Source organism: Phallusia mammillata, chromosome 6 (genome assembly GCF_965637545.1).
Source record: "Phallusia mammillata chromosome 6, kaPhaMamm4.hap1.1, whole genome shotgun sequence".
Lineage (NCBI taxonomy): Eukaryota > Metazoa > Chordata > Ascidiacea > Phlebobranchia > Ascidiidae > Phallusia > Phallusia mammillata.
Window position 1 is genome coordinate 11,146,453 of NC_137257.1, and position 20,048 is coordinate 11,166,500.

The window sequence follows — 20,048 nt, forward strand, 5'->3', positions numbered from 1 at the left end:
TCCAATTAGGCAGTTAGCCTAATTAACTACAATAAATTTTGCCAAATAAAACATGAGTAAATCACAATAATAAATATCTTTTGGTAAAACTTTTAGTGGATTTGTTTATTATTTTCAAGTATTTCTCAACAGTCAATTTTTTAATTTTTTTTTCAGTAAACAACAAATTTGAGATGGTGTTAGAAAATATCGAAAAAATGGTCAGTGAATGGCACTAACAACTAAAATGTGGCGAAAATACGAAAGTTTGGCGGTCTACGTATACGTTACATCCCCTACGATATCTTTTATCACATTGTGCCGTTCTGAAACATAGCAAGCGACAGCACGTCAGACATCAACATCACGAAGAGCGCGTCTATTATGTTCTACAATGCGTTACAAAGCTCCTCCTATGGTTTCACGGTTGTACCGCGCATTTGCCACATTCAATTAAGGGAATCTTTTTCTTGATTGCCAAGTCCTGATAAATGCATGACCACTGACTTCACACCCTGGACAACATCCTACGAAACCCCAGCAAACGGATCAGATACAGAGAGGGAAGAATGGCGCAATGAATTAAAAGAAAACACGAAGAAACGTCCAGATAAAATGCTTCAGGTTGTGTCAGATAGTTTTTGCTAGTAAACAAAGATACTTTATTTTCCTGTTCATAATTGGTGGCATTGGTTTCTCTCATTAAGTACCCCTGCGGTGTTGTACGATATCCTCGAATGACGTCAATCAGGCAAATAGTGACATAAGGAGCCAGCGTTGCCAAGTAGAACACAGCAGCAAAGAAAATAAACCGCCAGAGTGCGCTGCAGCGGACAAAAACGTTGCTCGAATGCTTTCGTAGCCACAACAACCTGATAGCACTGCAGAGCATGATAAGCCATGAAATGGTTATTGTTGCTGCAATAACAGAAACATGAAAAAGCGTCAAAGGCAAAAAGAATACAGAACAAGGGTTTGTACAACTGCTGGAATTAAGGTCAAATAAGTGATCAGCCCCGCTTCCCAAAAGCGTGTCTCTGTTGCTTGTGTTCCCTGCATAAAGGCATGTTTATTGATTACTACAATGTACAAATGGGATCATGTGATTTTAAATCTCAAATTCTTAACTGAAAGAAACTGTGCTTAAAGAAAGGAGACAGCAAGCTTCCTAACTAATAGAAATTGCGACTATTGATGTATATTATACACAACCAACATTTTTGCTTGTTGCCAAACGACTTTGTTGGCTTCGGTATTCTTTATGAAAAGTTTAAGTATTAATACATTTTGATCCTGTTATACCACCATCGAGTTGGCCTTTTCAAATATAATTTCACTGACCGGTTTTTGCAAGAGGTATCAATTGAGGAAACGTTGTTATGGTGTTACAATCACTTCGACATGTCAATATCTGAGACCAGCTATCTGAAGGACTGTGAACCACAAAATATCATTAGGTGTTGACATGTTACAGTTACAGGGATTAAATGGATGCAAGTTGCAGGTTTTACTTACGTTTACGTAACACTCATAAAACTAGAAATAATCGTTTGGTTAATCAAATGAATTAAGTTCAACTAACCTTATTGCTTGATTGGCCTGAGCCAGTTTAATGACAACTGGAATGATCCACATCAGTATGAAAATAGTCCATATTAAAACCAGGAGAGTCCCTGTTCTTTCAACGCTAATAACGCTGTTGCCATGCCGACCGATGTATGCTTGACTGGTTGCGTTGCTGGATGAACGGTGGGTAGATGTCCAGTTGGATTCTGAACAAGAATTAGACCATATTTGTTTGTGATAACTTGTCTGCAGTAGGTTAACATCAATAAATGAGTCCAACCTTCAAACGATGCCTATAAGCTTGCCTGCTTTAGTTACATATATTTTTTTACAGAATACCTTGACTGCTTACTTGGTATCAAAAGTCTTGTAATCCTTGGCATGTTATGTATTGGCTTTTGTTTTGAAGAAATCGACTGTGTTTTAAGAGAATCGGTTTTGGTGTACCTTGTACCTAAAACACAAAGCTAGCTTTTGATTGTTTCAAATTAAGCGAATAACACTAACAAACCTACGAATACATGGTTGGTGACAATTACCATTGGTTTGTTTCAACAATTTGTGTGTTGCAGATTGGTCGGCAGACTGTTGTTTTGACTTTCCATCTAAATGAGTGGCCACAGATGAAAAAGTTTTTTCAGCATTTGCTTCACTACAACTGCTGCTTGATTGTAGAGACGTTCTAATTCCCCGCGTCTTCTTTGGTGTCGTCTGCACAAAACCACTTGTTAAACAAGCGCATACATAGATTAAAACAAAATATTCGATTAACCCAAGCGGCTGCAGATTAAAAACATGCAAAATAAAAATCAAAAACTGACGGCTGTGCATCAAACGAAATGTGGATATAATTGGTCAAACTAAAATGACATACTTCATTTTCAAAGAAGCATGATTATTGTATTACAAGTCAAGTAAACAGACCTGTCCAGCTGCTACCCTTAATGAAAGGTTAGGTTATGGAAAGCATGCGGACAACAGGCGAAACATTTCGTTGAAATACATGCTTATAAACAGTAAAAAACGGCAAACCTTTTGGAGGCTGTAAGTAAAGGCAAAGCCCTAGATCAGGGGTGGGGAACCTGCGGCCCGTTTGCCTTTTTAATGTGGCCCCCGTCAAAAATTTGTTAAAATACAGTATGCAACATAGCATAAAAAATAAAATGTTCATGTACAAATGACTTCGACATTACTGGTAATCTCCCCATTCCACATTATGACGCCAAACTTGTAAAAAATGCCACACTTTCAACCACTTGCTATATTTGTGACGTAACAGTGACTCGATTGCCTCTACTTAACAAATCATTTGCCATCTGGCGTTATTTTCAAATTGGTTTTAGAGCTATTAGCGTGGATCCTTATATTGTTATTTAAAATAAATTCGTGGAAAAAAAAGACAGATATAATGGAGCTAGGGTGTTCAAGAAAGTTTGACAAACTCTTATGTTTAGTCGAAATAAGTGATAAACCCGTTTGCCTTGTTTGTTGCAAACTTGTGACAGCAAAGAAAAAATCAAATCTGGAGCGATGAAATGTAAAACCACTTGTGTCTAGGGTATTTTTAAACGGAATTTAAAAAAAATTGGCCCGCCTGAAAGTGTTGTGCAATTCATGCGGCCCGCGGTACTAAGTAGGTTCCCCACCCCTGCCCTAGATGCAGCCAACAAGAGCAAAAGTTTTTGCAGCAGTAGTTTCGCTACAGTCCTAATGGTTTACCTTCTTAAAAAATCAACTAACGTTTTTGAGGGTTTTAAATAAATAAAGTACAAAATAAATGAAAATAGGGCGCGCATGATTGCATATGAAAAGTTATCGCAGGGAGGTCTTTTTTAGAAGCCCCTCCGCGCCTCAACATATGACGACCGGCCGTTAAAAAAATTATCTTGTCGCCTCCATAAAACAAAAGGGCATGTTTATACCTCAACAAATAACTAAAAAGTTGCGAAATAATAACTTAGTGCGAGGCAAGACGATTAAAATGCTTTTGACATGGTATACAAAAAAGTATAAAAAGAGATATGCGAACATAATCAAGCGGTCTAAATAAGTATATCTAAGGTTAGCGTAGGTTCTGAAAATGTTTTAATCTAATACGAACAAAACCGTATGTAGCAGTATGCATAGTTACTTGGGCATTTTGTCCGAGCGACAATACTCTCAACATTGTATCAAATGCGGGCAACATTCCTCCTCCGTCACCATTCACTGTGTCCGCATGGTGTCGTCCCATGCTCGTTGTCCTTTTATGGAGAGCGTACGTAACAACCACGGTGTTCAGGCCGGAAAGAACAACCGAAGCACACTTCAACGCTGACACAAGACAAAAACGTTAGTGTTGCTTCCAGAGTTGTAAATCGGGTTCGGGCTTAGATTCTTTTAACAAACGGGGTTGATTCGAACCTGACTTTACATTTTGTGTCGGTAATTTTGAATGTAAATTACCTAGCTAAGTGGCTAGGTACTGAACTTGACCAAATGCTCAACAGTCCAACTACGTCATGATTAAACTATTGTCTTTTATTGTCCAATGAGTGTGTCTTTTTATTAACCTTATAGGCCTGTCAATCAAACTTTCGGACTTAAACAGGCTTCTCAAAAACTCTTTTTCCATACAATCAAAGCAGGTAATTTGCGTGAGAAATTGGCGAATAAACAGCAATTACATCACATAGGTAATATTTTCTCTGCTTTGTTTTGTATTTTTATCTTTTAATTCCGCGGTTGTAATACTCTAGAGCTAATTGCAAGACGGGAAAATAATCAAAAATATACATTATTTAAAAGGTGTTATCAAATGAAACTAGAAAGTATAGAAAGACCATATGTGTTTGACAGCTATGCTTGTATACAGTAGTGTTGTTGTCACGTTTAATTTAAAGGTTAAGGTATATTATTTCTTGCATCATAACATAATCCACATACAAAATCGATAATGAAACCTTTTATCATACAAAAGCGTAATTATACTAATTGTCGAACGTCGTACATGTCAAAAGCACCTGCTCAATACGTACTGGTCCGTTTGAGCAATTACAAAACAGATCTCATTTAATTTTAATCGATCATATACGTCATCAAAACATTGTGACTTCACATGCGAAAGCGCATCAACATTGTTGTCTGAGTCAACAAGCATGATAGGGCATGTGTATGATTGTTGTCAGCAACATGGTGATTGTCCTACTTTTCGTGTGAAAACGACTAGTTGCAAAACTAGGCTTAGAGTCCACCTATAAATTTTGTTTTTATTTTTTGGAGATTTCGTTTCTACTCATACCAATAAATTTTTACTAATTCTGCATTTTTACGGTTTCACACTGTCAAAATCTAAACACAGTCGAAACTCGCGTCTTTGTAAAGTTTGTAATTGTTCCTTGTTTATTAGGCAATCATCAAAAGTTTGTTTTATATAAGTAAAAAAATACTTGTTCTGACAACTGATGATTTTCAAGCCATTAAGATACATTTGACAAAAGGGCAAAGAAATTAGGCATTTAGGTTGCAACAAGATTTTACATTAGACTGATCGATGCCGCCGCAAAATCGGACTGTGTGCTAATGAATCGTTAACGCCACTAAATCCCGGTTGACGAACGTCGGTTTCGTGTTTGATTAAACGTAAGAAACAATTTTATGAAACCTTTTACAACCCAAACGGTTTTTATATTGTTTTATGAAACTGTATAGTCTTGTAAAAAAAAACTTTCGACAGATTTGGGTTTAACTAAATTGCGATCTGAATTGTTTGATTGTTTCAAAGTTTGGGATGAAAAACTTTTTGTTTAAAAAGTATTCTCGCTTGTAACAAGGTTGTGCCAAACTTCCCTATCCAGTGTGTTTAAGCCTAAAATCCACAATGCTGTATCTGCGTTTGCACGTTGACTTGGCAACCGTTACCAAGGGAAAAATCAACACACATCGATTGGTAACGACCTTAGCAGTTTACCTCTTACTTTACATTGTCCTAAAATCAATTTTCTCTCCATGCCAGTCTAAAGGCTCGATTTCATCTTATTCAAATCAGTTCGAAAGCTCACTTGTTGGCGCAATAAGGCGAAAATTGTTTAAGGGACTGATGTTAAAAAGTTATGACAATGCTAAATGACTTCAGGGTCCATTATTCTGTTCGTCAGGAAGTTCACATAAAGAGAGAATAGCATTTAACTAAGTAGCTCGCCACGTCTTAATAAAAACCAATACTATACTACCGAAATGTTGATGACAAAAATTAATCGATTTGTCCGTGGGTCAATCGGTTAAAAATTACCACAGGACGTTTAAATGTGTTAACTGACATGAATTTGGAGTCATCGCTATGTGTTTTGACTTGATGTTGTCTTACCTTCAATTGAAGTCAACTTCGTTTCGGCAGCTGTGTCTGCAAGATCCCACTGGGGAGCGGAGAAAATCTTTAAAAGAATGTCAACCAAATATCCCACACCCACGGTGATTTCAACTGCGGTCAAACTGATGATAAACACGTACATCCTTTGTCGCAGTCGACTGTTGTAAAATGTGCATGTTAAATTGTTAATATAAAGACATTTTGAAATGAAATGATAGGGGGTATATGGAAAAAATTGGTAACACAGCACCAAAAAAACGGAGACTGCAACAAACTAAAAGAATATGACATATGGATATTGTACGGTAGTCAATACTGTTTGTGAACTATTGCACACCTGTGAAGTGAATAAAATTGTAAACATGTTTGTAAAATTATAAACGTTTACATTGCCTCTACGCATAAAAGTCATCTTATATTACAATGACACCGTCGTCTTCAGAATATATTGGTAGCGGTGGATAATTGGTACACCTAAACTTATTTTCAAGCCGTAACTGGTTTATTAGTGGAATAATGTACACACGGGCTAAGTATACAATAATACAAGCTTTTTACGTTGCTTTGGTATAACGCACACGCAATGTTAGATCAACACCATAAAATATTAACCGCCATTATGTAACTTTGCAGTTTTGGGCTGTTTTGACGTGGAAATGTCAGTAACATGGGTCAGGTTATCTAAATATGCTTGAAGACACGTTTCTTTACTGGCTGACGTTATTGATTGTCATTTGTGTACACGGATAGATATCATATGATGAATACAGTGGGTCGAAAATCAATAAGCTTCCGGGTTTCAAATGCTACCTGAATTGGTCTGCAGGGTTTTGGCTTCTACGCACCGAAAAGAGAAAGGTACCAACAGGATAACTTATTTACCATATATTTTGTAATATCGGTCATTTCCACATATAATCAGTAGCATAGGCTATGCTTGTTACAAATACAGAAACCCCACCTGAAATTCCGAAGCAGACAAACCATCGCTATGGTGTTAAATATTATAACTAAAGAACTTAAAACCAGAATTAAAATTTCACTAATTTGCAACATTTTGTTCGTCCGGGTTGAATCTACAAAAGAATGTCAGGAAAATTAAAACCTTTGTCACATTTTTACATACAACGCCAAAACCAAAGTAAATCTTTCCTGCCTATGTTCCTCATGTGTTATCCGGCAGGAACTTATTTCAAAACCACCTCAGTAAATTTGTCTAACCGTCAGATACTGCAATGAACTAAAACGAGGACCGGAAACTTTCTGCAACGAAATAGTTGGTACTCGAATCAACATTTGGCATTTTGGCATTAACAAGAAAGAAATGTAGCCATTCTCGCAACTAAACAGTGGCAAACTCTCAATGAACTGGAAAAGAAGGGAATTTAATGCTCCAAATTTATAAAAATGTACTTTCGCTTGCGTGGAAAAACTTATTATATACCGGAATACCTATCGCAATTAATAAGATTGATCCGACAGCTGTGCCAAAAACAGTAATTGCATTGTAGCTGTTCCACACGGCGTAATAACCTTTGCTTTTCCAGTATTAGACTACAGTTGCAAGTAAACCTAATTTATCGGCAAATCAGACCGCTATGTATGTGAGTGCTGCATACAACCACGCCAAAAGCTGCATTTGGATAACGTTTTCGTAAACAAACGCATTCATACGCAATTCAAACTATTTAAGAGCGTCGTAGTAAATCGAGACAGCTGTAAGTTTTATGAAGCTTCACTTGCCCAGATTGCCCACCTCAACTCATGACCGTTGGACGACATCCAACCAATACAAGTTTAATTCATCGTTCTATTGCCTCGTTGCCACCATTTGAGCTACCTGTATGACTGCCTGTCGCGTGCCTGCCTGACGCGTCGGATCTGTTTTGATGCGTTGATTGCGGTGGCGTCATTTAAATTCCCCTGGGTCTAGGTTCAGCTCCGTCGTCACAGCCTTTGAACAATTATTATGCACCGATAGGTTTACAACGACAATTCGGGAACTGTACTGTATCGTTAAAACATCCTTCTTAATATTCAAACACATGGACGGCCACATGGACGTATATGCTCCGGGAAGTGGTAAAACTAGTGGTTCCGTTCAATTTCTCAGTCAACACTAAGCGTAAACCAATGGCCACAACGTCTTCTGCGGGTTCGCAGAGTTGATCAGAGTTATAGGCTATTTTTACCATAGCAACACTAGCAAGTCCTCATCAAGATTATAAAGCCTACTTCCTGAGACCAAAACCTGTCACACAAACGCGTTTGCATGAGATACTTTAAAATGCGCTTTATTAAAATCCACCCGAAATAACAGACAAATCAAAAATATCCACGACATCTTTTTGAGAAAACTTTACAAGCAGAGAATGAACGGATTTCATAGCAATAGCATCATAACTATAAAATACGTTTAGTGCCTAAAAACAAACGTTGGGGGCTGTAGCGTAGAAGGAAATATGTCACTTCACACACGCACACACAAAGTCAATTTTAATTGTGCTTTAAATTTCGGCTCAAGCTACTTGCTATGATTCATTACAAACAAATAAACCACGAATTTGCCGCCAAATTTGTCCGTGCGCGGCACTTTGAGCAATATATGTTACATTGACACCGATTCATGGTATAGTCTCTGCCCCCGTTTTGGAAACTGACTGACCAGTTTCGTTGTTCGGATGGTGTGGGAACGGAAATGCGTCAGTGCATGCAACAATCCCTGGTGCCGCGAATATGAACGTACTTGCTTTGTGTTAGCTAAGCTACCCACCAACTTAATCGGCGGAAAATTGCAACTTGTTTTCACACTTCCTAACTACCGATTCTGGTCTGACGTATCAAATACACTGATGAACAAAGTTCACTAAACAGCAACTGGCTCTATGGCAGGGTTCACATACTGGCCGCCACAATAGCACTGAATTTAGGCAGACCGGAAGGCATCGTTAATGCACTGGTAAAGGCCAGTTTCAATACGGCTGATTGTCCAAATACTGCACTACATTTACATAAAGACTAGTTTATATCAATCTTGTTTTTCTCTAAAGCTTTGCTCCAAAAGAAACACAAATTATATTTATCCGTTTGTCAAAATTCTATTAAACATCGAGCACCAAAATCTTGTGTTCTAAGGTACTTCGAACAGTTACCATTTCTCCTCGAGCAGCCACAACTCCTGTATTCTGACATTTACGTGCATTTTCCGGGACCCGAGCTCCCCATTAATAATTAAACGACAGGAAAACTTTCGGCATAAGAAACTAATTGTCACAGTTGCACAACGGTTTGCTCTGACAAGTTGCTTGTTCTCACGAGACAACCGTTTATTTCCTGACGTTCACCATCGCTACCAGTTGACAACGTACAACAGCGGATGGGTTTTTGACATCACATGAACTCTGCGTTTTTATCTGTTAACTTCAAGTTTACAATTTGTGTTCTTTTGTGCGACGAAATTGTACCCTTATTTTTTTATGCGCTTAACAAGTTTTCAAAGTGAAAGTCCCGAGAGAAGTCTTAAGTTTTATGAATTTTTTACTACTAATAAACCATAGAAGGGGTGGCTAACTACAAAGTTAGAAAAAAACCCATCCTACTGTATGCCCTGTGAAGCTACACAAATCAACAAATTGCTGAATGTTTGCTGGGATGATTTCAAAATTAAGAATATATATAATAGACTTAAAAAGTAATTTAACTGAAAACATAAATGCCAGAAAACTTGTGTATATAGTATCGCTGTTGTCATCATCAGTGCAGGTTGTCAGCTGTGCTTGAAACTTGCTTTATATAAACACTAAGGAAAAAGGTTAATGCAAGAGGTGGGACGTGAGTATGTAACGTCACAGATAGCCTACGAATCTGACGATTGGAAATCTGAGGTTGTGTTGGCAAAAAGATAAAAACCAGCCACTAACATGTATTCAATATCTACGCAAGTTATGTCTTATCCTAATTCAAAATTAATTTCATCAAATAGCTATTGGCAGTATCGTAATCTTTGTCACTATTTGTGTCTTGTTTTTATGTTGTTTCGCAGAAATACGTAAATGCGCAGGTCACAACATACAGTATCAACGCCTCAAAGTTGCGCTTTTACACTAGTATTGTGCATGGATTAACAAGCGCATAAGAAAACCTACGTTACGCACACACTGATGTGTGGATAGTGAAAAAACATGGAAGCAGAAACAAAATAGAAACACTTTCAAAAAACGAGACAACCAAAATAACACAAACCAAAGTTTTTTTGTTGTTAGCACAAAATCAAGTTAGTTGTATTTGTATTTTTTAAATCCATAATTCATCACTTAGTGAAACAGTTGGTGACATTAATAATTGGGCATCTTTTGTTAACTTATCAACGTGGTGTTAACGGATGGCAGAAGTGATTGATTTGACATTTCACTAGAGCTTATAGCGGAAAATCGGAGCTTTCAGATTCGACATGCGCAAATGACTTTATTTTATCCACAAAAAGACACGTGTTCACTGTTTCTACACTTCATACATATTGGTTAGTTATTTTTGTCATCATTTATTTGTTGGTTTTATTAATTTGTCATCATTTATTTGTTGGTTTTATTAATGTGTCATTACTAATTGTTATTAACAGAACCACAGCAAAGCCAAGCTGTAAAGCATGTCCCTAAATTAACCTTATGTTATAAACAAATCCTGTAAAGGTAAAACAGTTACTCGTTCCCTGATACGTCAAACACGAAGTGCTTCTTTTTTATGGTCGAATTCCTTCCTTGTCCCGCGTATCTACGTGCCATTTGTGAGTCAGACTTTTCGAAGAAATGTGACGGGGTTTAAATCTTGGCTCTGATGTCCATCCTGCTATTTTTTGCAGACACTTTGTTGACATGAATTCATTCCATGGCATGACAAAGCATCCCATTGTTTGCATTTTGCATCGATCAAATTTTCTTTTGTCCAATAATTAAGCTGGTAAATGGTGTTTTGTCTTCCACTACGAAGCAGTATAAATTAATTTAACAAAATCCTTTCATGAAGCATTGCGGGAGTTAAACTTTAGCTCACAAAATGCAGCCTCGAAACCGAAACCCTGAAGTGGTGCAGGCTATAAACGCTATTTTAAACGGTTATTGATATGTGAAAAACCACACGGCCGAAGTAAACACTATACGCGTGCTGAGGAAATTTGTCTGCATGAGTATCTTTTTTATTTTGTGCTTAGGAAAAATATTTAGTTCAGCACCTTTCATCATTAAATACAAAATGTTGCAGTATTGCTGTGGTTGTCAACTATTTTTATCTGGAAACCAATTGGTCATGATTCCACAGCTCCAAAACAGGTAACCAATTGCACAAAACACGACGCAGTAAAGGAAAAAAACGCGAAAATACAACCCCCATTCGAGAACCTCATAAAAAATGTTGGAATAGCGAGGAGTTTTTCGTCGTGCAATAGTTTCACAAACTCGGTGGCAGAGATGTTCGCTGGTGTGAAGAGCAGGATCTGCGTTTTTATCGGCTGGATTAGAATGACAAATACCGAATCCTGAACAAGACTTAGTGTTGTTTGTAGCTGAATTGTCGAAGTCACTGAGACGAAGGTTGTTTGACGGTGAAAATATAGACTCAACATGTGGCCATTTGGGAGACAAACCTACCAAAAATAAATGTTGTAGGAAAGTCTTCGCTGTCACTAAATACGTTTTTTTAAATCAGGACTTTTTTCTTTCTTACTACAACCACAAGCTAAATCACACCAGTAGCGCCAAGTTCAGCCGAAAAAATCTTTTTATTGCTAATAATACGATTCAGCTGCGGTTATTGCTTTGGCTGGATAAACAAATGATCACAAGATACTCGAATCAGCTGCAGTTAGCAAACTGTTCGTTAGGATCGATTTTATGCACTTTTAATTAGGCAAGCATATACTCGCGTGTCCCGACAAAAGATCTCGTATCATAGAACAACTTGTTTTCACCTTTTCTCCACTCTTTTATTACATTTATTTTGTCCTTCCTAAATTGATCTGGATTTATACCGACGATATTAATTGTCTGCCCTTCGTTTAGCACATAATCGCTGCAAGTTACATTCCAATATTCTTGCGAAATTGATCGGAGGCACTTTACCTAATGTAAAATAAAATATTGGCTTTGCAACGAAACAAAATAAATGGTTATGAAGTATGTTTGCCGTTTTCACCTTGACGTACTTAATGAAGTCCAATTCTTCAAGCACTTTTAATACCAATAAAGACCCATTGCCTTCAAACACCCACCATCCTGGGGCTTTCCTGGGGTTATTCCACATCCTTTGGTCGTAATAAGGTCCTCGTCCATCAGGTCGCCGCACTACTACCACACAGCGGGCAATATCCTGAGGTGATTTTGTACGCACAAGGGCAAGTCTGAGTGTTTCCAGAACTGTTTCCTTTTATTAAAAGAGTAGGTAAGTCAAACACTAACCATCAAAATAGGTCATGTCAACCTGATATCCTTCGGTTTCGTAGATAATAGGTGATATGATGTCACGGTTGAAGCGGATTTCCGAAGGTCTAACAAAGTAAAAAAAAAACTTTGCAAAACGCAAAATATAACTTACAAACCTGTAAAAATGCATGAAGATTGTGTACAGTTGGATTTTTTTAACGTATAAGGTCAGGTAAACAAGCATTCTGTTATATCATAAAGTTTGCGTTTGCATCATAAACACAGGTAGGTTAAGGATTTGGGTCTAGCCAGAAACAACACATGTGGTAAACTGGACACCTAAAATACGTTATGGATGTTACTGCTTTCTTTCACAACCAGAAAAAACGCAAATTATTCTTAAACGATATTAATTATATAAGTAAACGCAAAATTTTCGGTCGTATACGACGCAACAAAAGTTTGAATCGTCTTTGTGACAAATTAATTACTGTATTGCTTCACAAGAGTGGTTACAAAATGTCTTGCTGGCTCTTTGGAATTTCGCTATGGATTTTTAATAAAAACAACTTGTCGAATGGCTAAAATGTAGGTAAAAAATGTACTGTGTACGCGGGGTACATTGAACAAATCTGACAATTCTTGAAACGGGATAACAATATTCCATGTGGTTATAAAGCACTGTTACAGCATATTAGTCAAACATTTGGAAATTGCAATTACCGACTGAAACTAAAAATGACGTAAAAAAGAATGTAATAAATGATTTTTGCTTGTTTTGAGAGTACTAAAGCAAATTCTGTTTAAATTATATACTCCCAAAGCAGACTTAATATTGAAAAAACTTGGTATATTACATTGTTTAACTTATAATAGTATTTGTTAAAAAACACATTTGCTGTAATTGACATTCTGTTGTAAGATTTATTTTTTTCAAAAGTATTCTTGTTTATTTCTGTTTACACTACGCATGTTTACAATCTCACGACAAACTGGGTTTTAGGCGTTACCTGGTCAAACATTTTAAAAAACAACACATACCGTAAATAAACATATTTTGCTGTGCACTCGCGGTAAAAGTCCTGTCCAGCAACAGATACTTCAGCCAGCTTAAAACGAAACAACCTGTATAATATCCAGCCGATATGTCGAAATTTTATCCACACTTTAGTCAACAAGGAACGAAGATCCATGGCAATTTTGCTTTCTGTGCTGATTAGAATGCAAACCATAACGACCACAAAGGTATTGTTACGTCATATAGGCCCTTACTTGCTTTCTAATGTTTCTTACTTGGCTTTTTACTTTTTGCTGCCCTTACTTTTGGACCAGTTGTTCCCAACTTGGAGCCGGCGGATCCCCATAGGGTGGGGGTCTACGGGGTTGCAAAGTTTGGAGTTTACACGGGAAAACAACGGAGTTAAGTTTATAAAAGGGTTCCTCTAACTACAAAAGGTTTGGTAGCACTGTTTTAGATGTTGGAAACAAATTGAGCAATAGAATGTATGTGACGTTACAGATGATAAATATAACTAAACCATAGAGCAAAAAATAAAAACCCATAGCGACATACCATCCACCGATGGAAGTAATGATATCGCAATTCATATTGATAATTTTTGTCACCTTTAAAGAGATATTTTTACCAACGAAAAGTATTGACAAATTTTTAATGGGCTTAAAGCAAGAAAAAAATTTTCTGTAAAGTCATAAACCACTTTAGTGACGGTTTAAGAGAACTGTAAAACAACATTTTTCGACAAAGTTAATGGTCATATACAATATTGTAGTTATGAATCCTAGAATCAACAAAGTTGCGTTTAATTGCTTTACAGCAAGAGTAAAATATAGCCAAAGTTGGTTATTAGGTTTGCATGCATAGATTAAACAGTCAAGATTGAAATCTTTGTTTGAACGATAAGCCTCAGAGAAAGAATTCCTGACTTGTAATTATAACGAGCAGGGTACTCATCACGTAGGCCTACTCAGTGCAAGAGGTAAATCACGTACCAAGTGCAAGGACTGTATTAGGTTGTTTGCAAAACAACTTTTCCCACCCAAGGTGAAGAGTGTTGACGAAAAACATGCGGCCTGCCGCGGAAACAACCCAAGGCATATACGCGCAAACGTGAAGTCAATTCGAAAGCATAGTTAGCCAGCAGAGAAATGACGAATTTTAAAACAACACGAATATTAACTGTTTTTACCTCTGTACATCTATATCAAATGATTTATATCCAAACGCAACCAGGTATAGCCAAAACTAATGTGTGTTGTTTTCGTTTTTCAATCATGAAAAGTAACTATTTTTTAACCACTGCTTTCAGTGCAAAACATTGCACGCAATCTGAAATGTGCTTTTGATGCTGGTTTGCTAATTGCTTGGCTATAATCCAACCAGTTGGTAATTACAGATTGTTAATTAAGATACTAATATATTAATGCACAAAAACATCTCATTTAATTTTCGTTTAGGTAAGGCCCCGGCAAAACTTTTACATGAAAAGTAATTTTTTAAGAAAGTGTTAATGGAAGAGGCCTATTTTAGTAATCTGTTGAAAATTTATTGCTTGTCTTACAACCAAAAGCACTTTTAATACTCTATGATCATTTTTAGTGTCTTAAATACGCATTTGGCAATAAAATTATTTTAATATTGACGATTAATTAGTTTAGTGTTTGCGCCAAGAACTTCAAGTGGTCAGTGAGTTATGTTAACTTCACCAGTCGCATCGCAGTTTAACAGTCGAAAGCTTATAGCGGAGTTGTAAAGACTTGCACAAATCGATAAAGATCTTCTTTGAAGAGTGAAGTATCTGCGGGTCAATGATCAAATGAACCAACGTAACCTTCAAGTTTTCAAAAAGTGCCTGAAGCGTCACATGCACTATGAGTTTCAAAACCGTGACAGCTATCGCCGCAGTTTTTTTACCGCAACCTTATTACATTTTGAATTCGACATTATACAAGAACCGCACGATGACAAAACTCAAAAATAGAAATAATTACATATTATCGACATTTAATCCCATGTTTTCCAATAAAACACAATGTAACCATTTTCAGATTTTAAGTACAATTTGTGGTCAACCTTGCAGGGCGTTGCCTTTTTAAGCTGCCAACTCTGTCAAAAATGTACTTTGGATGCCAAGTAGGCTACACAACATAGCATGCTTTTCGTGACCGTGTTTGGACAAATACTAAGTGAATTTTTAGTATAGGTTCATGTTATAATAGCGGTTTTAAAATCTCAACCTTTTTTCAATTTTGTTATGCCAGTTCTTTTGCAATTTGTACATTTGTGGTCCAAGCTAAAAAAATGCTTATGCAGTAACATAAGGAAGCTTTAAAAATATATCTTAGCAAACTAAAAAAATGTTGAATTTCTAACTAATCTCAAGCAGTTTTTCGCATAAGTGTATTTTAAAGTCAGTTTGTTAAATCACAAACAAGGCTAAAATATTGGAAACATAGTTCGCAAACTACTGTCTTGTTTTGTTCTTTGTGGTAAAACAAAGAACCACGTGGTACTGCAGTACTGCTCGGTAGAGGAAATTTTGATTTATTCCACAAAAATTATTAAAATGGTTCCTTCATTAAAAAGCAAATAACATTCGGTGGGAAGTCCAATAGCTTGAAGTTTTCCTACAAGCTTTATTTAATGAAGTAGCCTACCTACTTTTGGAACCGCTTTGATGTTAAAATAATAATGACGGGCACAACACAGCGTTGCGAGTAACTTCGTTAAAACATGTTTTGTTCGTCAGCATATTTTATTTGCAGTGAATTGTTTAATACTTTAGTTCAGTTCATTACCTACTGGAGACATCAAAAGGCCTTAACATTACTCTCAATCACAATTCAATGTTTATTTTTGTCATTTTACTGACCGAGTACAATTTAAGTCAGTTTTGTTGTTTGAGTGGAAATAGGTGAATGACCAATGTTATATGTATGTATTTTTTTTGTAAAGCCACTGACTAAAGGGTATACCATTTACGGTAAACTTTTACAAGAAACCACACAGCCATGTTACTTCTACGAAATATAAGAAAATGTTGATCCAGGTCATCTGTTTTTCGGCCGCAGGGAATTTTTGAAACTTAAAACTTAAATCGCTTTGCAAACGTTAACTTTTCAAAGTATAAAACCGAAACGAGCCTTAGGGCAACTTAGAAGGAAGGTTTTTTTCTTGAGTTTTTATTATTGGTACATTGACAATGTCGCACAGTCGTTTACGAAATTACAATTTGTGTTTGTTGTCTTCTGGAGTGAAAGTAAGATGCTTCGAAGATTATTTTGGATAAAAGCTCTCGTGGTACACGTTTGCAGCAAGTTCAACAGAGTTCTAAACAAACACAAAAAATTAAAAGCAAATAATCTTCCAGATGCTATGCGTTTGTTACCTGTTGAATAACAATCTCTTCATCAGACGTAGAAAATCCCATGTAAGTGGGAATCACTAATCCAACTTCCAGAAAATCTATATCATAAAAGTGCATCAAATCCATTACAGCATAACTACAAGTCAAGCAGCCCGTGTGAGATACTTTAAGCCTCAAATTAACTTAAATAAACATGTTTTGAAAATCTAACCTTGACAAAAATTAAAAATGCCTAGTGTCGGCTAAACGCAAGTACGATAAGTGTTCACTAAACAATTTAAAAGGTATAAAATGTGTCGAGGAAGACCTTATTACCATTTATTTTTGGCACAATTTGTTGAGGAACGAACACTTTCATGATCTTGTTGAACAATTTCAATGGTACTTCACCAATATTGGAGTTGACTAGGGCAAAATTGCCATAAAATTCAGAAACATAGCCTGTGATGTTTTTTCCAACAACGCCAACCCCACCACTAACTGCAAGATCCTGTAAACGAGCGAACTTTAGATTACGAATTCGAAAAATATGTTATTTATGCAACTTTATGCAATCATTTTAGATTCAAAGGTGATGTGCAACTATAACATATGTGATAAAAATGTGTGGTTACATGCAGCTTTATTTACTATTCCATTTCACCTTACCAATCTAAGAACAAAGGCTTCAAGTTCTTCTTCGAGTTTACCCCCAGTAAGGTTAACAGCAAGTTCTATGCATCCAGAGATGTTCATGCCATCCGGGCTAAATTCGACAGTTGGGGCTTTGGGCAATTCATAACCGAATTTCATTGTGCTGCAAATAATTTTGATTATGCTATGTGTTAGACCAGTGGTTCTTAACCGGTGGGAAATTTCCCACTATGTTTTCAGAGGAAAATTATGTACGTCAGGTAACCAAACTCGGGCCCGAGGGTCGAATCCGGCTTTGAATTAATCGTTGAAATTTACTTTCCTAACATTTTCCGCAACAACATGTAAGATTAATTTCAGCAAGGCTTACAAGACACATACAAATCCAAAAACCGTTTGTTACATCACAGACACGACTAAAAGTATCAATGATTTTGCTATTGTGCGCGAATAAAAGCCTTTTCTTTGTTGATTGTGGTGCAATAAATGACTATTGCAAGCGGAGGAGACTCTTCAATATTCTAACAACTTTAATCTCTCACTGAAGCACTAATTAAACTAAATAAGATTGCAGTATACCTTTGGGGTTCCACACCACATCGCTTCACAAAATTATTTCATTTAAAGAATATTTTTTTGTTAATGTAGGGCACAAAACATCAGTATAAAAATAACAGAGGGAGAAATTCGAAGTTGGTGGTTGACTTTAGTGGGAAACCACACCAAAAAGGTTAAGAACCACTGTGTTAGACCGTTACAGAACAAAATCAGATACCTGTTTTCGTATTCTTCAAGGCCCTTGATTAGAGGAGCAAGTCCTTTCGGAGTTAATTTAAATGGTAAGCCGACCGAAAGCTGAAAGAAACATGTTGTAAAAGTAACTTTTAAAACAACTGTTTTGTTTTATAGAAGCTATGGTTACTTTTTCATGTGTGTAATATTATAATGGATACCAAAACACAAGTAAATGTGAGCTTCTATAAAAAAAATGTTTTGACGTGAACCGGTAGTGAGTCAACAAGTTACGCATCTATTGTTTTATATGATGCGACAACAGTTTATCATTTTAAAAGTTAGACAACAAAATATATCAGAGAAGGGATGCTTTCAAAGTCAATAATAAAGCTCTCACATCAGCATATGAAGCAAGGCTATCAAGCAATCCGGTTTGCCACGATGTGTAGAGAAACGTGTTGACAGAGTAATCGCTTAATACTACATAAGCACTCTTTGCCCATCCGCTTGGATCTTGCAGTGGCGGGGCCACAAATGGAAAACTGCAAATAATCTTTTAATTTAACAAAATTGTGTAAATCCTGAAAAACCCTTCCTGAAAAAGCCTTTCCTGAAAAAATTGTGTAAATCCTGAAATTTTTTTTCTATTTTTTTTACATAATAACAAAAAAAATAAGTTTTGATGTTTTTGTGGAAAACTATTAGTGATCCAACCTAATGTCAGGGTTGTTGGTCGGAAAAGCAATCCCCTTCATGCCCAATGCTACGCTTTGAGCGTCAATCGCTGGCTCGTCTACTAAGCCAATGTCGATTGAAACCGGGAACCAAGGAAGTTCAAAGGTAGCTGTAAAAGAAAAGAAAACGTAACACATTTATGTAGGGTTGACCAAACAGCAATAACTTTAACTTACTTGGAATTGCCTTGATGAGCTTGTCACCCTGACTTTGCATGGCTAATTTCAAAGCAGGGCATGCCTGTACAAAATGTAAACTTTTACATACTCCCAGTATATTTTGATCCAAGTTTTTTATGGACACAATGTAGCCTATACCTGCTCTGAAAGCCAGTCTGCAATGGGTTTGCTAATCAACTTCGCACCGATGTTAATTAGGGCGTCGTAGCCTGTTTTACTAACTTCTGGTGAAAGATGTCCAATTTTTACATCGCAGGAGTCCTCCAAAATGTCAAGCTGCACAAAAAAAACGTTGACAAACACAGCACTTCTAAAAATGGGACTTTAGTTAAAAAAATTGCTTTTCTTTTCTAACTTACTGTGAGTTCACCCGCTTCATTCAAACCAGTAGTCACACCCAGTTTACCATCTACGTTTGACGCCATGATGGAAAATCCAGCCTCAATCTCCCAACTCAACCTTGATTTGTATAACTTGTTTTAGTATAATTCCAATTACAATGCAAAAAAATACTTTTACCAAGAAAATACTTTTATTTCAGTTTTGAGGTCTCCAGTGAGATGCATTTCTGCTTCACTGAGTGACAGGTTGGCTACGTTCGGAGATGCAGTGGTGATGTGCACATTTCCCAAAGAGAATGATTCAAGGTTCACACTAAAAACAAACATTCAGACCTTATACACTTGTCCAGTGTTAATATATTTCTTCAACCATATTCTTACTTGGAAATTGAAACCACTCCATCGTAGTCAGGAAACTTGTATGATTCAAGCCATCCTGTGGCCCAACCCACCAAAACGTCTTTCACTGCGCAACAGATTTTTAGTTAACAGTTACGGTAGTTCATATGTGATAAAAAGCTAAACTTACCAAGTTCAATTCCACTGCTTGTTACCTTTCCTTTTATCCCAGGGTTGATGTTGCTTCCCTGGGCCTGGCAAGCCACAAGACCACAAAGAAAAACTACCAACAGCGTTTTCATGACTGTTATGTTATTTTACGCCAATTTTTTCCAAAAAAAAACAATGGCCTGTATGTAAATTTCGACTTGTTAATAACGGTTATGAAGCACTTA

The 20,048-nt window shown here is 36.7% G+C and overlaps 3 protein-coding genes across 3 annotated transcripts; all 3 read right to left on the reverse strand.

The window, feature by feature from the left end:
• Positions 1 to 105: 105 nt before the first annotated feature.
• LOC145233166 (uncharacterized) lies at positions 106 to 6,956 on the reverse strand. The gene is made up of 8 exons (XM_080097836.1): positions 6,855 to 6,956; positions 5,891 to 6,051; positions 3,677 to 3,858; positions 2,085 to 2,256; positions 1,898 to 1,999; positions 1,562 to 1,751; positions 1,321 to 1,412; positions 106 to 1,032 (listed from the first exon to the last, which is right to left on the reverse strand). The coding sequence occupies exons 1-8, from the start codon at positions 6,947 to 6,949 to the stop codon at positions 488 to 490; spliced, it is 1,539 nt and encodes a 512-aa protein (XP_079953962.1). The 5' UTR covers positions 6,950 to 6,956; the 3' UTR covers positions 106 to 487.
• Positions 6,957 to 11,790: 4,834 nt separating this feature from the next.
• Positions 11,791 to 13,499, reverse strand: LOC145234256 (uncharacterized). The gene is made up of 4 exons (XM_080099005.1): positions 13,348 to 13,499; positions 12,365 to 12,431; positions 12,080 to 12,307; positions 11,791 to 12,006 (listed from the first exon to the last, which is right to left on the reverse strand). Exons 1-4 carry the CDS (start codon positions 13,497 to 13,499, stop codon positions 11,791 to 11,793), a joined length of 663 nt encoding a protein of 220 aa, XP_079955131.1.
• A 3,011-nt stretch (positions 13,500 to 16,510) lies between these two features.
• On the reverse strand, positions 16,511 to 19,991 carry LOC145233278 (lipopolysaccharide-binding protein-like). Its single transcript, XM_080097974.1, has 13 exons — positions 19,844 to 19,991; positions 19,696 to 19,780; positions 19,493 to 19,627; positions 19,333 to 19,432; positions 19,112 to 19,249; positions 18,971 to 19,034; positions 18,774 to 18,903; positions 18,457 to 18,601; positions 18,100 to 18,179; positions 17,340 to 17,487; positions 17,007 to 17,181; positions 16,713 to 16,789; positions 16,511 to 16,654 (listed from the first exon to the last, which is right to left on the reverse strand). The coding sequence occupies exons 1-13, from the start codon at positions 19,953 to 19,955 to the stop codon at positions 16,601 to 16,603; spliced, it is 1,443 nt and encodes a 480-aa protein (XP_079954100.1). The 5' UTR covers positions 19,956 to 19,991; the 3' UTR covers positions 16,511 to 16,600.
• Positions 19,992 to 20,048: the final 57 nt, after the last annotated feature.